General features: G+C 37.6%; 1 protein-coding gene across 1 annotated transcript in view; it reads left to right on the forward strand.

The window, feature by feature from the left end:
• LOC106090172 (axoneme-associated protein mst101(2)) overlaps positions 1-18,545 on the forward strand; it is a 503,361-nt gene that overhangs the window by 17,702 nt on the left and 467,114 nt on the right. Inside the window, exons 3-4 of the mRNA XM_059366674.1 lie at positions 10,868-15,069; positions 16,310-16,930. Of these exons, the coding sequence (XP_059222657.1) occupies positions 10,868-15,069; positions 16,310-16,930 (4,823 nt within the window). The remainder of the gene's footprint in view (positions 1-10,867; positions 15,070-16,309; positions 16,931-18,545) is intronic.

Raw genomic sequence — 18,545 nt, forward strand, 5'->3', positions numbered from 1 at the left:
AGATCGGAGATATTTTCGGCCCAAAAGTTGTATTTGAATTTAACATAATGGCCCACTGTGCTGGACTGGTCATAGATAGGTGATACAAACTAATACCAGAATTAGCCCCTACCAAGAGCTATTAGAATCAGAAGTCCCCATATTCAAATTGTATTTCAGATCGGAGATATTTCGCCCCAAAAGTTATATTTGAATTTAACATAATGACCCACTGTGCTGGACTGGTCATAGATAGGTGATACAAACTAATACCAGGATTAACCCCTACCAAGAGCTATTAGAATCAGAAGTCCCCATATTCAAATTGTATTTCAGATCGGAGATGTTTCGCCCCAAAAGTTATATTTGAATTCATCATAGGTCATAGATAGGTGATACAAATTCATACATATAGCGACGGATGAAACAAATTAGATTTGTTTAAATTGAGGAAAATATAACATTTAAATTTAAAAAGTATAAAATTAATATAAAGAAATAATATAATTAATAGTAATAAAATAACTAAAAAATAACTAACGGGTTTCGAACTTGCGATACTTCTATTACAAAGCGTACGCGCTAGCCACTAAGCTAGATCCGACTACAAAATCGGTTGGCCAAAGGCAGATAAGCACAAACTATAATTCTTATTTCATAAATCAAGGATCCAGAGAAAACCAAGAAGCCGAATGCTAAAAATAGAAACATGTTTTCACATATGTTCAGAATCATACTCTCACACTTTGCTTTCTTATTATGTATGCATCACACACATTAACAGAAAATTGAAAGCACTCACAGAGAAAAATATGCATAAGAATTCCACTTGCTAAAAATAGAACAAAACAGAGTTTCGTATTATTCAGATCGCTACTGAGCTCTAACAAGGTTTTTGATGTCAAACAATGTTATGCCTGGTACGTTCGTTTCTTGCAACATTTTTTCCGTGGCAACCTTTTTTAGATAAAAGATTTTAAAGCAAAAAAGCTTGCTGATTGCATTTAGTAGGACATTCCCTCATTACTTATGAAACATTTTTCTTAACTCTTCATTGAGATTTTTGTAGTGTTTCAAATAAGTAACCGTGAAAAATATGTGTTTTCACCTGTGAAAATCGAATATAGTACTGGCCTTTAAACGTATTAAGACAATCGGTAACACATTTTTAGATGATAAAAACAATATTTATCTCAATTAAATGTTTTATACTTCAAAAATCCCTTTACGTAGAATATTTTTCGCCAAAAAAAAAGATTTTAAAATCATTACATTTCATTCAAATACACAAAAAATATCCAACGCTTACACTCTGCGCCGCCAAAATTACAACTTCATAGAATATTTACACTGGATGCTAAAACGTGTTTTATTACTATGTTGTCATTTATGTGCTTTTCACTAAAGAAAATATTTAAAAAAAAATTTTCAAGGTTTGAACTGAGTATTACTGTAAAATACGAACCTAATTCTGGCCTTAAGGCAAAACGCAATGAAATTGCAAGAATATTTTCTCTAAAGACAATTTTAATGAAATGTTGTCTAAAGTTGAAATGTCAATGAAACCTTTCCTTAAGACAAAATTAAATAATACAGAATATAAAGCAATTAAAATATTTTTTGAATTATCCTAATCGTGAGAACCTTAACTGGGACACAATAAACTTGCGCTTCTTCCTGTGAATAGATAATAATGCTAAATGTTTCTATACTTCTAAGCTTATATTAACTTCAATAAGTATATAAATATATAAATAAATTAAAAATGTTAGATTTGTTTGAATGGGGGAAAATAAAACAAACAAAAATTAACTTTCCACGAGAACCGAACTCGTTTCATTGTTTAAACAACGCGTACGCGCTAACCACTACGCCAACTTCGACTTGAATCCAAATCTTGGATTCTTTAACAAATGAAATTCATTTAAATCAGCTTTTTTCGTTAACGAAAAGAAAATCGTGAGTTAAAAGTGTTTTCTTTAACGACAAGAAATAAAAATCATTATATAGAGTGGCTTTAGAGTATTTTTCAATTGTTTCGGATACGTTTGCATAATCTATTAATAAGCGCGGTTAACACTTTTTCTACATAATAGTGTACATTTTATTGATATTTGTGATGTTTTTCAGTTTAAATAAGAAGATTTACAGGCTATGAGAAAATTATTTTTTATCTGTCACTTTTGTCCTTTTCTTTTTTAGCTGGAGTTGCCAAAGTAAAAAATTACAGACGATTTCAGTTAACGATGAATTAGAGAATAACGTAATCGTTAGCGCAAACGATTATTTGTCGACAAATTTTACTCAACGATATAAATTACAGAATCCCAGTACAGAGCTGCATATTATTTATATGCGCCGCTACCAAGCTCATCCGAGATTTTCGATGATACACACGGTGGCAAATGACGATATACGTATACCATCGATATACCATCCTTTTTTAGCTGAAATACGTTTCGTCAAAAAAAAGTTTAAAAATATAAATATTTGTTTTCATTCAATTATAAAAATATGTCCAATGATTTCAATATAACCTACTACGCCAAAATTGCATTCTCATAGTATGTTTACACTTATTGTTAAATCAATGTGTATGACTTTATTTTAATTGGCTATGACAGAACATTTGTTCCGCTTAAAATATCGTTCCAAGCGCCTGTATGACTATGTTGCCATTTATGTGCTTACGTATTGGCGTGTGTCTCCGTTCCATCCAAGTCGAAGTTGGTGTAGTGGTTAGCGCGTACGCGTTGTATGACTATTATCTCGGGTTCGGTTCTCGTTGACTGTTATTTTTTTATTTTCCTTTATTCAAACAAATCTAATTTTTTTTAATTAATTTGTATATTTACGTACCTATTAAAGTTAATATAAGCTTAGTAGTATAGAAACATTTAGTATTAACTACAAAGTCTATCATATAAAAAAATTTAATCATCAATATATGAATTATTGGTAAATATTATTTATTCACAGGTAGAAGCGCAAGTTTCTTGTGTCCCAGTTTAAGTTCCCTCGATTAGGATAATTCAAAAAATTATTTAATATCTTTATTATATTTATTATGTATTATTTAATTTTGTCTTAAGGAAAGGTTTCATTGACATTTCAACTTTAGACAACATTTCATTAAAATTGTCTTTAGAGAAAGTATTCTTGCAATTTCATTGCGTTTTGCCTTAAGGCCAGAATTAGGTTCGTATTTTACAGTAATACTCAGTTCAAACCTTGAAAATTTTTTTTAAATATTTTCTTTAGTGAAACATCCCGTTTAAGCACATAAATGACAACATAGTTATAAAACACGTTTTAGCATCCAGTGTAAACATTCTATGAAGTTGTAATTTTGGCGGCGCAGAGTGTAAGCGTTGGATATTTTTTGTGTATTTGAATGAAATGTAATGATTTTAAAATCTTTTTTTTGGCGAAAAATATTCTACGTAAAGGGATTTTGAAGTATAAAACATTTAATTAAGATAAATATTGTTTTTATCATCTAAGAATGTGTTACCGATTGTCTTAATACGTTTAAAGGCCAGTACTATATATGTGCGTGAAGATAAATTCCGAATTTAACTAGCAGAGACACAAACCGCTTTGTTAACAGAGTGCGAGAGAGAGTAACAGAAGTATTAACAGAGATCCACTGAGGTTTTAGCAGAGCTCTGTAAATACTTAACAGAACCAAAAACAAGAGGAATTAATTAAATTTCTTACTTTTTATAAATTTTTGCAAATATTTGTAAAAAGAAAAATAAAACCATAATAAAATTTGGTGTAAAATATCAATGCTCTGAATCAAAAACACCAAATGAAAAACAGAGAAAAATGAAAAATTTATGAAAAAAAATATTCTAGGCATGATTATGACCAATGGTCTTGGAGGACATCTAAGAATTCTACAAGGTACTACCATACATCATTGGAAAGGTGGCGATGTGTGCTTTCCAAAACATGTCCTTATTCGAAAACCGAAAAGTTGGTTTTTTTCATATTCCTGTCCTTTTTAAAAATGTATCGAAAAAAAAATTTTTTTGAGAGAGAGTGTGGTTGTCTGGCCTTTCTGTTGTGTGCTCTATGTCGCTCTTTTCAGTTACAAACGTTGAATGTTAGATATTAAGCAGCTCTCTGTAAGAATGTTAATTACATATAATCATATACTTGGGAATGTATACTTTTCAACTCTATAAAATAATTCATAAGTTTTCCCATAGAGGTCGCTTGTGTTATTAGCGTACTCGCATATTGCGTCTGCGCTGTTTACTTTTTCCACTTCTGTTCCAAGCTTTTTTGAACATAGTGTGAGGTGTCTATACTTTACTTTATCTATGCCAGGCATGGACACATATTTTTGGCTGTGTTCGTGAGTACAATTGTTTTGCTCTACACGCGAAATAAAATCACAATGACAAAAGGGTTCGAAAATAGTTATTTTTTTACAATTAATTTCAAATGAGTTTTTTTTTGGGTTGAACTTGTGGCTTTAATGATGAAAGCCTTTCTATTTAAATATATATTTGATAGATACTTATTGAGCAAATGTTTCATTACAATTTGAACATGACTGTGTTTGCTTCCAAATTAAGCATCTCCAAAAGATGTCTGGTAAGGAGCAAATTGAGTTTTCATTCATTCGTTGTTATTTGTGTTTATGTTGCCTGATCAGTAATTAATAATGTACGTAGTTTGTTTCTATTTCAGCGTGTGTCAAGAGAGCAAGTTTCCACCAAACGAGCATAAGCTGCTAAGTGCAAATGCTCAAAAGAGTTCCTTTGCCCATGCCTGGTCTAGACCAGCGATGGCCAAATCGGTACCCTGTGGTTTTTCTCTCAGCAGAGAAGTTTTTTTTTTTTTTGTTGCGAGCGAGCTCTCTTTCCACACGCAGAAATTAAAACAAACCACGAACATTCGGTGAATAATATTGCAGCTTAGGCAATTTGCAATTTTATTTCGAATGTAGACAAAACAATTGTACTCACGCACACATAGTCAAAAAGCATTGCCATTTGCCTATGTTTGCGTGAGTAAAATTGTTTTGTCTACGTGCAAATTGAAACATTTGCTCAATAAGTATCTATCAAATATATATTTAAATAGAAAGGCTTTCATCATTTAATTATTATATAATTCATGAATTATTTTATAGAGTTGAAAAGTATACTTTCCCAAGTATATGTTTATATGTAATTAACATTCTTACAGAAAGCTGCTTAATATCTAACATTCAACGTTTGTAACTGAAAACAGCGACATAGAGCACACAACAGAACGGCCAGACAACCACACTCTCTCTCAAAAAAATTTTTTTTTCGATAAATTTTTAAAAAGTACAGGAATTTGAAAAAACCAACTGCTCGATTTTCTAATAAAGACATGTTTTGGAAAGCACACATCGTGACCTTTCCAACGATGTATGGTAGTACCTTGTAGAATTCTTAGATGTCCTCCAGGAGCGTTGGCCATCATCCTGTCAACATTTTTTTCCAGAATTTTTTTAAAAAAGACAGGAATTTGAAAAAACCAACTGCTCGATTTTCGAATAAGAACATGTTTGGAAAGCACACATCGTGACCTTTCCAACGATGTATGGTAGTACCTTGTAGAATTCTTAGATGTCCTCCAGGAGTGTTGGACATAATCCTGCCTAGAATATTTTTTTTTTTTATAAATTTTTCATTTTTCTCAGTACAACGGTAATAGATATTTCATTTGGTGTTTTTGGTTCAAAGCATTAATATTTTACTCCAAATTTTGTTATGGTTTTATTTTTCTTTTTACGAATATTTGCAAAAATTGTTAAGAAGTAAGAAATTTAATTAATTTCTCTTGTTTTTTGGTTCTGTTAAGTATTTACAGAGCTCTGCTAACCCCTCAGTGGATCTCCGTTAATACTTCTGTTACACTCTCTCGCACTCTGTTAACAAAGCGGTTTGTGTCTCTGCTAGTAAAATTCGGAATTTATCTTCACGCACATCCACTCTGCTGGACTGGTCATAGATGGATGATACAAACTAATACCAGAATTAACCCTTACCAAAAGCTACCAGAATCAGTAGTCCTCATATTCAAATTATATTTCAGATCGGAGAAATTTCCCCCCAAAAGTTATATTTGAATTTAACATGATGGCCCACTGTGCTGGACTGGTCTTAGATGGGTGATGCAAACTAATACCAGAATTAACCAAGAGCTGCTAGAATCAGTAGTCCCCATATTCAAATTATATTTCAGATCGGAGAAATTTCGTCCCAAAGTTATATTTGAATTTAAAATAATGGCCCACTGTGCTGGACTGGTCATAGATAGGTGATACAAATGAATACCAGAATTAGCCCCTACCAAAAGCTACCAGAATCAGTAGTCCCCATATTCAAATTATACTTCAGATCGGAGAAATTTCGGCCCAAAAGTTATATTTGAATTTACCATAATGGCCCACTGTGCTGGACTGGTCATAGATAGGTGATAGAAACTAATACCAGAATTAGCCCCTACCAAGAGCTACTACAGTAGTCTCCATATTCAAATAATACTTCAGATCGGAGAAATTTCACCCCAAAATTTATAATTGGCCCACTGTGCTGGACTGGCAATAGATAGGTAATATAGCGATCGTATATATAGCGACGGATGAAACAAATTAGATTCGTCTAAATTGGGAAAAATATAATATTTAAATTTAAAAAGTATGAAATTAGGAAAATAATATAATTAATAGTAATAAAATAACTAAAAAGTGCGCTGCCTACGAGTTTGAACTCGCGATATTACTATTATAAAGCGTACGCGCTAACCACTAAGCCAGATCCGACTACAAATTCGGTTGGCCAAAGGCAGATAAACACAAATTATACTTTTTATTTGATAAATCAAGCATCCTGAGAAAAACAACCGAGAAGCCGAATGCCAAAAATAGAAACATGTTTTCGCATATGTTCACAAGCATACACTCACACTTTGCTTTCTGTATTATGCATGCATCATACACATTTACAGAAAATTGAAAGCACTCACAGAGAAAAATATGTATAAGAAATCCACGTGCTAAAAATAGAACAAAACAGAGTTTCGTATCATTCAGATCGCTACTGAGCTCTAACTAGATTTTCGATGGAAAACAATACGGTATTCGTTTTTTGCAACATTTTTTTCGTGGCTACTTTTTTTAGATAAAAGATTTTGAAGCAAAAAAACTTGCTGATTGCATTCAGTAGGACATTCCCTCATTACTTAAGAAACATTTTTCTTAACTCTACATTGAGATTTTTGTGGTGTTCTGTGTGAAAAATTTTTGTAGTGTTCTGTGTGAAATGCTCCTATGAAAATCGAATATACTACCAGCCTTTACACGCATTAAGACAATCTGTAACACATTCTTAGATGACAAAAACAATATTTATCATAATTAAATGTCTTATACCTAAAAAATCCCTTTACGTAGAATATTTTTCGTCAAAAAAGATTTTAAAATCCTTACATTTCATTCAAATACACTAAAAATATCCAACGCTTACAATAACACTCTGCGTTGCCAAAATTACATCCTCATAGAATGTTTACACTGGTCGCTAAAACCTGTTTTATAACTATGTTGTCATTTATGTGCTTAAACGGCATGTTTCACTAAAGAAAATATTAAAAAAACAAATTTTTAAAGTTTGGAACTGAGTGTTACTGTAAAATACGAATTTAATTCTGGTCTTGAGGCAAAACGCAATGAAATTAGAAGAATATTTTCTCTAAAGACAATTTTAATGAAATGTTGTCTAAAGTTAAAATCTCAATGAAACCTTTCCTTAAGACAAAATTCAATAATACAGAATATAATAAATCAATTAAAAAATTTTTTTGAATTACCTTATCATGAGAACTAAAACTGAGACACTAGAAAATTGTGCTTCTTCCTGTGAATAGACAATATTTACCAATATGACATTTGCAAAGATTTATATTGATGATTAAATTTTTTTTAGCTGATAGACTTTGTAGCCAATTCTAAATGTTTCTACACTATTAAGCTTATATTAACTTTAATAAGTACATGAATACATTTGAATATGGGGCCTTCTGATTCTAAAAGCTCTTGATAGGGGCTAATTCTGTGTTAGTTTGTATCACCTATCTATGACCAATCCAGCAGAGTGGGTCATTATGTTAAATTCAAACATATCTTTTGGGGCGAAATTTCTCTGATCTGAAATATAATTTAAATATGGGGACTTCTGATTCTAGGAGCTCTTGGTAGGGGTTAATTCTGGTATTAGTTTGTATCACCCATCTATGAGCAGTCCAGCAGAGTGGGCCATTATGTTAAATTCAAATATAACTTTTGGGGCGAAATTTCTCTGATCTGAAATATAATTTGAATATGGGGACTTCTGATTCTAATGCTAAATGCTCCTGGTAGGAGCTAATTCTGGTATTAGTTTGTATCACCTATGTATGACTAGTCCAGCACAATGGGCCATTATGTTAAATTTAAATATAACTTTTGGGGCGAAATTTTTCCGATCTGAAATATTATGAATATGGGGCCTTTGATTTTAGAAGCTCTTGGTAGGGGCTAATCCTGGTATAAGTTTGTATGACCTATCTATGATGAGTTTGCTGCAATGCAGCTTTAAAAATGGGTCATATAGGTCTTCAAAAAATATTTGCGGGTTTGGTTATTATTAAGCATTTTATAGTTGTAGATAAATTCTTTTGCAAGTGATTTTAGAAAATATTAGGTGAGAAAATGCTAAAAATTATTTTTTTTATTTCAAATTTAAAAGAAAATTACTTAACAGTTCTCTGTTAATCACTTAATATAGCTCTGTTAAAATGTCTGGTTTGTGTCTTGACTGAGTTATATTCAAATTTATATTTACGGACATTCTAGTATCGGCAACACACACGAACCCAAAACATGTTACCCAAGCAATCTTCCAAATTGAAAACAAACCCCAAATTTGAGTTGCTTTTGCAGAATTCAATTTACGCCCAATATAAAATTGGGGTCAAATTACGTTTAAGAATTTTTTTGAATTTTTATTTTTATAATACAATCTCACCCCAAACATCATCATGCAAAAAGACCGCGACGTTTGCATGATCACCCCAAATAGTTTGTTGTTGTGTACAGTGCAAATTTGTGTGCAAACGTATAAAACAATTTGGGGTGGAATTTCGCAGAGGGTTCAACAAACTTGAGAGTAAACTGAAACAGCAATAATAAACATTGAAACTAGTGCTTTTTTAAGACAGGATTTTCTAAGATACAGAAAGCGTCGCAGCCAATAATATTTTGAATGTGGCAGAAAGAGGCGAAGAATATTTTCAGGATTTTTTTTATTTATTGAAAGTGCCGAAGACGAAAAATATTTTCAGAAACCGCGCGATTTTTGAAAAAGATTTCAATTTTTTAAGGCGGCAAAAAGAGACGCTGTAGTTTATTACTTTCGAAAATCGGGTGATTTTTTAAAATATTTTCTTTTCGCGGTTTTTCGAACATTTTCGAGCTCGATATCATTTAAATTCAATGCTTTATATTCAAGTCATTCAAGTAGCTTAGCAAAGAACTTACATATAAAAATTTTGCAAGAGTGTGCTATTTTCAGAAACATTTTGACTGGCACGTATCTTCATCAACACCTTTGGCTACCGGGTGAATGTAGTCCTTGGAGAACGACCGCCTCCCATTGCACCTGAAGAAATCGACCTCCCCCGGCAAACCAGAGTGGTTCTGGCTCAATTATGTTCCGGCAGATGCAGCCGCCTCTATTCCCACAGAGCTAGGATTGATGCCGACGTGCAAGATGTATGTCCCGATTGTAACCAGGGACCGCACGATACACGTCACCTGTTTAACTGCCCGGCCAGACCCACTCGACTCAGACCCAGATCCCTGTGGACGCACCCCATCTTAGTCGCAGAGTTCCTGGGTTTTGACACTCAACAGAATCAAGCAGACGAAAGATAGAACACAATAAACTGCTACAACAACAACAACACCTTTGTCAAATTGATTAAGTTGCCCAACGACTTTTGAGTGTTCATCTTTCTCTTAAGTGAAATTTCTCTGATATGGCCAATACAATCGAAAATTGTCAATATCTTTTTTCCTTCAATACTTTGGGTGTCGGTTAGAGCATTTCTGGAAAGCTCTTGGTCCACGTAATAAATCCCTAAGCGGTTACTGACGCACTATTTTTCAGTCCGCCACAGTAGGCTCATCTTTCTCTAAAGTGAAACTTCTCTGATATGGCTAATACAATCGAAAATGGCCAATATCTTTTTTACTTCAATACTTTGGGTGTCGGTTATAGCAGTTCTGGGGAGCTATTGGTCCACGTAATAAATCCCCATGCGGTTATTGACGCACTATTCTTCAGTCCGCCACAGTAGGCTCATCTTTCTCTAAAGTGAAACTTCTCTGATATGGCCAATACCTTTTTTTCTTCAATACACTGAGGGTTGGTTAAAGCATTTCTCGGAAGCCCCGAAGCGGTGATTGACGCACGATTTTTCAGTCCGCCGCAGTGGGCTCATCTTTATCTAGAATAGCAATCGTGAGAAAAGTTTGTTTATTTATGTGATAATGATAAATATTTACATAATTTTAATATTTTTTGGCAAATTTGAAGCGTTTGTGATATATTTTGGGCTTTTATTGTTTTCTTTTGCGGAATTTGTGGCTAAAATCGTTTTTTTATTATTAATAAATATTTGCTGTTAACTTTATAACAGAGCTCTCTTAACGTGTTAACATTACGCTGAAAATTGAATTGGTTTGTGTCTCTGCTAGTTAAAGTTAATTTTATCTTCACGGACATTTCCTATTTTTGCTTGATTTGTTCTTTTGTTCGTTACTCGTCTAACATTATTTTTCATTATTCATTTTTAGGGGGATGGGACCGAAAAGGCGTTTATCTGTTGCTGAGCGACAGCAACGTCCAAGCGCAGCATCAACATTAGCCAAAAAACAACGTCACGCTGTCGGTGGTATTGCCAGTCTGTCAACAGCTGCCAGAAGGCCAGGATCAAAGACCACTTCATCGGACCGCCTCTCAGCATCTACAGCAGGGTCTGCTGTATCACCCTCAAAAAAGACAGGAGAAACCGCAACATCTCCGGCTAAAAAGTCGGCCAAGACAGCAACCAGGGAAACACCAGCTGGGTCGCCTTGCAAAGAGAAAATTGAGGAGAATAAAGGAACAACCCGAACCTCATCGAGGGAAAATGCAAAATGGGCTTCAGCTGAAGACCAAGATAGTGAAAATAGCAAATTGGCAGTCAAAGAGGATTCGAAACGTAAAGAGGCAAAGGAAGAGACCGGCAGTTCCAACTCAAGCAACTCCAGCTGCGATGCCAACAGAGTACAGGATAAAAAGGATGGCAAGAACAAGGCAATCAGTAAAATGTTGAAAAATCTTGATATCAAGATCAGCGGTTTTGATAATCTCCTGCCCAAAGAGCAAAGTATACAAGAGTTAGGCATGAAGTCATCAATATCGGAGAATGTTAAGACAAAATCTCGTGCAGCTGCTGTAAAGGTCATTGCCACATTGACAACGTCTAAGCCAATTAAAAGGACTAAAGGTAATGAGGAGGATAAACGTAAAGTGACAGTTAAAAGTGGCAACGAGAAACCAAAAGAAAATTTAAAGGATAGGGAAGGAATGAAAATCCGTAGTTCACAAGACACGAATGAAGAGAATGTGACAAAAGATAGTGTGACAAAAGACACAAAGGAAAGCGAAGAAGGAAAAACGAAAGAGAAATGTGATGATGCTGAGGATCTGGGTAACATGCAGACTAAGCCCGATACTTTAGTAAAAGAAGAAGAAAAATTGTCTTTGATAGAAACAAAGAAGAAAATAGCCGCAAAGAAAGCAAGAATGGAGAGCGGCCAGAAGCAAAAGAAAGCTTCTGCTAACAAAGGCAAGTCTCAAGAAAAGTCTGAAGAAAAGGACTGTAAAGTTATGCAGGAAGACTTAAAGGAGCTTCCCTTGAACAAAGACAAAGAGCAGGAAGTAGTAGAAGAAGAAGATAACAAAACTGAGATGGAGAGGAAAGCAGGAAGCAGCTTCAAAGTATCTCCAGACGAAGCAGAAACTTCAACAAGAAATGAGTTATCACCGAAACATAAGAATGTCCTTAACGAAGAGGAGAAACAAGAAAATAAGTCAAATAATAACGAAGAGATGAAACTAGAGAGACCGAAAACCCCAGAGAATAGGAGCTTGCAGCATGCTCCCCACTCTCCTAAGAACTCTTTCACTGCCAAAGAGTCTACGAAGGACGAACAGGCCAGCGAAACAAAGTGCAATAAATTAGACAAAGAAGAAGGACAATTGTTTGAGGAGAAGGAGGAAATACTTAAAATAATAATAGACTCAAATACTGAAGTTGTACAAATGGAAATAGAAGAAATTGCGAGAGGCAAATCGGAGACGCAACCAACCCAAAGCCCAGCTAATGACATTACATTATACCCCAAGGAACCCATTGATAATGTAGAGCAAAGAACTCAAGAGGTAATTAAATCATTGAGCCCTAAACATGTGCCGGCCAAGGAGTCGAAAAAAGTTGCCACTGTAAAACAGAGATTACAACCCAAATATAAAGTAAATCCAATAAAGCCCAAGATTGTTAAACCGTCTACTAAAAAGGGTCAGTACTCTTCCAAAGCCTTTGTTGTGGCAAATACCAAAATGGAAACAAAACCAGGAGATCCCAATGATATATACGATTTCAAGTCGGGTTCTGAGGATGAAGAGAATATTAAAATGGAATTGCCTACATTGAAGAATTTAAGAGAATTTTCCGAAGAAGAAGATAAGTCAATTGTAAAAAAAACTCAAACGCCTAAGAAAGAGGCAGCAAAATACCCCTCTGCCAAGGAAAAGGCCAAAAAAGAAGAAATTCTCACAACATCAAGTGAAACATCGGAGGAACCAAGGGAAAAGGATGTAGAAAAGTTCGCCATTCTTATGAAGACCTCATCCTCAACCTCGAAAGAGAAAATACAAGATCTAGAAACTGCAAAAAAAGTAGTGGAAGCGCCATTGGAAGTTCCAGGTACCGCCAATCAAAAGGTGGGAGGAGAAATATTGGATGCCGAAAAGAATTCAAGTGACGAAAGTAGCGAGGAAAGTTCCAAGAAAAAACTACCACCAAACAAAAATCCGTCAAAGCCAACTAAGATGATGCAAAAATTGAATCTCACCAAGAAATGCATTACATTAAAGAATCTCAAAACCCCAAAAACTTTAAAACCCAAAATCGCCAAAAAACTCGAGAAATCCAAAGGGGGCAAGGCACAAAAAGCAGCAGTCAAAGTTCGCTCCTCTGGGAGCAGTGATTCTGATGATGGTAAAAATTTGATTATCTTCAGCCAGAAACGACATCGCATGGCTTCTCTCAATGCTTTGGCAAAGGTCCAATGCCTTTACGAGAATGAATCACGCACTGCCTATGAGTTGGGTCTTTCCAAGGCAACGCTTCTTCCACCCAAGATAAGAACCCTAGATGTCAGTGATGAGGAGAAAGATAGGAAGGATGAGTTCAAACACAAAGACAAGGATAATGGCAAAGATAAAGAAAAAGAGAAAGCCAAAGAGTGTCCCATTACATCGAAAACCGACGAGAAACCGTCAAAAACCAAGAAGGACAAAAAAGTTGAAGACCCTCTCAGAATCGAAGATCTCCCGGCCAAGGACGAAACCGAAGAAGAACGCATCGAAGAGCCAGTGTGTGAATTGAAACGTGAACAGCGAAACGATGCAGGTGGTCGAGGCTTTGGCAAGTATTGGGAATTCGAAAGTGACAGTGAATTGGACGAGATCGAGCAAATGAGGATTAAAAAGAAGAAACTGCAAAAGAAATTACAAGCCAAGCGTGAAAGAGAGTTAGAAAAGGAAAAGCAGCAACAGTTAAAGAACAAAGAAAAACGAGAGGCTGAGGACAAGCCCAAGGAGGACCAACCCATTAAAGTTAAGCGTAAATATACTAAAATTAAGAAACCCCTCAAGAAGGTGGTCAAATTGGCCACAGGCTCTACGGATGATGAGGCCAATTCCGAATCTTCCGATAAGGAGGATAATGAAAAGGAAAAGACACTAAAACTCAAGCTTAACGAATCGAAAAAGCCTCCCAAAAAACGAAAGCGAACCCTCAAGGAAGAACTTATAGGGGATTATAAGGGCATATTGGCCCGTAAAAGAATGGCCAGTCTTAATGCCAGTGCCATTGTGGCCGCCACTTATGAGGTGGAGAGACATTTGGACAGAAACCTGGGACATTTGAGTGGCTATGAGACCTATGAGGATGAACAAAAGACTACGAATAAGAAGGTCAAAGAAACCAAAGCCACTGCCAAAGAACCCAAACCAGCAAAGTCCACTGCTGTGGCAACACCACTCTCAACCGCCGTAACTGCTACTACAACCACACTAACAATTACTTCTTCAGTATCTTCCAGCACGCATTCAACCACAACCATTTCAACATCCCCCGCTGCTGTCACAACTAACTCCACGGAAACGGAAACCCCTTGTGCTCCAACAAGCTCTACTAATGCGTGTGATGTCACCAGCAGCAGCGCATCATCATCCTCCGCCACAGTTACAGACTCCGCCACAACACCAAAACTTTCAGTTGCCGTCGAGCCAAAACCTCATGCTCCCCCAACACCCACCAAAGCCGAAAAACCCTCCAGCATATGTGAGGAAAGCAATGATTCCAAGTATTCCAAAGATACCAAAGAGACAAACACCGACATTACTACCACAACCACCTCGAGTTCTTCGGGTAGTAGTACCACAACAAGCAGCACAAAAGAGGCCAAAGACTCCAGTCGTCCAACATCGTCCAGTGTGGTCATTGTGCAAGATACCGATGTTACCATAACCGGAGTCTATGTCAATTCCAGTGCCGGTGCTGGTCAGGAAGCTTATTGTAAAATGCAATATCGCGTTCAATCGAGTGTTACCGAGGAACGTTTACTAAGGCCGGGCTCGGTAGAACCACCACCCAAATCCTATACTCCATTGAGTGCTCTGTCGAGTATGTTGCCGCCGGGTGCTACAGCAGGCGGTACTGAAGGTAAGTCAAATGATAGCCTTCCATCTTTCTAGCACCCTGCAAGCTACAGTGGCTTTTTAAAATTAAATGTTTCTTTAAATGCTATGAAGTAATATCCCAGAGCCATGGGCCTTTCTCGGATCTACATTACTTTATCTATGTATTGTTTAAATACATACTATATCTGATACAATAGATTAAATGTCCCACTGCCACTGATGCTTCCTAAAGTCCCCTAATTTGAGTCCCACATTGCACAGATCGGCCTGAATGTTCGTTAGAGGGATTTTGGGCCCCAGATACTTGATTCCCATATTGTCTTGATCTGCCTGAATGCTCGTTACAGATGTTTTGTGTCTCAGATACTTGTACCCAAATTCTGATATCAGATTTTCATTTAAGTCCTACATGGTCCCGGAGGACCTCAGACACTTGGTCTCTAATATTGGTACACTACTTTCAAATACCTTTCATTTGCGCCCGTTAGAAGGATTTTGTGCCCCAGACACTTGTCTTCATAGATAGTTGAGTCCCATATTGTCTCGATCTGCCTTGATGTTCGTTGGAGGAATTTGTACTCCCAGATACATGTACCTAAATTCGGATATCAGATTACTCCCAAAGTCCTTCCATTTAAGTTCTAAATAGGCCCGCTCATTCAGTATGGGAGTTATTTGAAACACCCCAAACACTTGGTTCCTAATATTCGTTTCGCCCAAAAAACCACACCCAAACGGATATCTAGACCGGTCGGGACAATATGGAACTCAAATAAAAGGTATTTGGGAATAGAATAAGAATTTGATGTCAAAAAGTGGCGTCATGTCCCAGGCGGGCTGTCCTACCAAAAAACGAATCAAATATACAAGGTTTTTGTAGGAAGGGCCCGTGGGACTTCTAAGCTATTGAATATATTTTGGTACATATTTATAGAAACATTTATTGTTTAATAAACTTTTTAGGGTGAAGCGAAGCCTACCGGGCCAGCTAGCAATACATATAACAAACAATACATGCTGTTTGCCTTATCTGCCTTATTCGTATTTGGCACACATAGTGATAGTTATAAGAATACAGAATGGACACGTCATATGAGAAATTCATATCGTCTTGTAGCATCTTAAGATAATAATGACAGTCAGCAGCCACAGGCCAAGACTCTGGAGGGAATCAAACCCACAAGCTCACTACCAACTGGGCTTCCAAAGCACTTAACATAAACATTTACGTATATTACACCTCTTCTTTAATTCTGTTCTAGGAACTCCTATTGTCTCTCCACCACCCACCACTACCACATCACAAACGTCTGCGTCTTCCTTATCCGATACGCTTAATGCTGCTGCCGGCCTATATAATCCAGCCGATCTGGGTATCCATACCGAACAAGGGCCCATGGAACATCATGGTGCACCACCACCCTCCTATACGGCAGCTGCAGCTGCAGCAGCAGCTGCATATCATGCCCATCACATGTCACCTCACGGCGGCAGTGTCCATCATCAGCATCAATATGCCCATGTTCATGCCCATCATCAATATCAGCAGGCTGGTGCTGAACACCATGGCATGCCGCCACCACCGCATCACTATGCAGGTGCGAGTCATCCACTACCTTCATCGCATTATGGACCACCACCCGGACATTGTGAGGCAGGATCACCGCCTCCAACATATCGTGCCAATAGTGGTTACCCACAAAATGTTCCTGGGGTTTCCACAGCTGGTGGGACACCAATATCAACCCAGCCTCCACTGTCGGCTGGCCTGGGTGGAAGTGCGTTCTGTTCAACAAACATCCATCACCAACAACAGCAGCAACAGGCACAGCAATCATCACAACAACAATTAGGATCTCAGAGTGGAACAAATGAAACAAGTGGTAAGTTGAAATTAAAATGCATTTTTTTAACAACTATGGAGAGATATTTGAAGGCGGGCTACACCCTATGTGAGAAAACAAACAAGTTCTGCCCGAAGATCTCTCGGTGCAGTGTAGTCGGAAGAAATGGAACACATTTTTAATAAATTGTTAGCTAAATGTAAACTGCCATTAAGCTAACCAAAAAACTTTTCGGTCTATTAAAGATACATATGTGAATGTATGTATATTTTGTACCACCGACGCAAAGTTGGTCAAACGAGAAAAAAATTAGATAAAAATACAAAACTTTTAATCTGTTGAGCTGAGCGGTAAAAAAAATTCTAGACATTTGAAGATGAGGACACAGTTGACCACTTTCCTCGTCTCCGTCTCATACAATCCCATGGCAGCCGGTTGTACGCACCGGATTGACCCGATGGAATCCTCATCGGCAAGGGCTGCCGCCTCAGTGTACGTGTTCGTCTTTTTTCGTCATGGGAGAGGCACATCCCGGAGTGCCTTCTCCGGACGCTTCTGGTCCGTGCCGGGATTGAAAAGAACCCCGGACCCTGGTTCTGTTCGGTTTGCCAGAACCGCCTCCATCATCGGTCGGTGTCGGTGAGGTGTAACCGGTGCATGGGGTGGGTACATTTGCGATCTTGCTCTGTCCTCACTTCACTATGGGAGTATAGTCATACTGGTTATGTCGCGAGGTGCTGTGCGAACATAGCCAGCAGTGGGTCACAAGCGTCGTCGTCTCCTGCGTCCTCGTCGTCGGACTATGTGACCCCCGACCTCTCCTGTACAGCAATTTAGGTAACGGCAGCATCCCAGCCCAAATATTGCCAGGCTAGAGCCGGGAAGTGTATCGTTTTTACAGTTAAACTGCAACGTACTTCGTGGCAAGATCGATGAGATTGTGGACTTCATGAGTCGGAAGAGCATTGGTCGCAGCGATCCAGGAGACAAAGCTGACCGACACCTGCAGCATGCACAGTTGTCACAGTTACAATGTGCTACGTAAGGATCGCTCAAGGAGTTGGTGGTGGGGGATTGGCCTTCGTGTTACATTATTCCGTGCAATATAGACCTATCTCGCCTGCGCATGGCGCTAGTGACCCCAACATGAAATGCATGGGAATAGCAGTTAGGTCCGGTACTGCCGAGATAGAGCTATACAACGTGTACATACCGCCGGTTGGAAGCTGTGCTCCGATTAATGGCCAGGCTTACAACCCCGCTATAATTGGGTTGCTATCTGGCCATAATCGTCTGGTTCAAGGGGGCTTTAATGCGCATCACACTTCATGGCATTCTCCCCAAGGTAACGACCAGCGTGGCATAGCCTTGGCAGAGCAGCTTGAAAGCTCCACGCTTTGCACGGTGAATGAGGATGCCTCCACTAGGATTAACTCGCCAGACATCTCCTTTGCATCCCCTGATCTCCTGAGTGACGTATCCTGGCAAGCCGTCATCTCTTTGGGGTCAGACCACCTCCCCATAATTCTCACCATCGACCGGCCGCTCGTTTTATACCAGCTGGTCGAATACCCCAAGTGCGGCCCAATTTCCCGGCGCAAGCAGTGGTACTCGCAGATGAGCGTGATGGGATTCGTGCTATGGACCCCGCAAA

This window comes from Stomoxys calcitrans, chromosome 4 (genome assembly GCF_963082655.1).
Source record: "Stomoxys calcitrans chromosome 4, idStoCalc2.1, whole genome shotgun sequence".
Classification (NCBI taxonomy): domain Eukaryota; kingdom Metazoa; phylum Arthropoda; class Insecta; order Diptera; family Muscidae; genus Stomoxys; species Stomoxys calcitrans.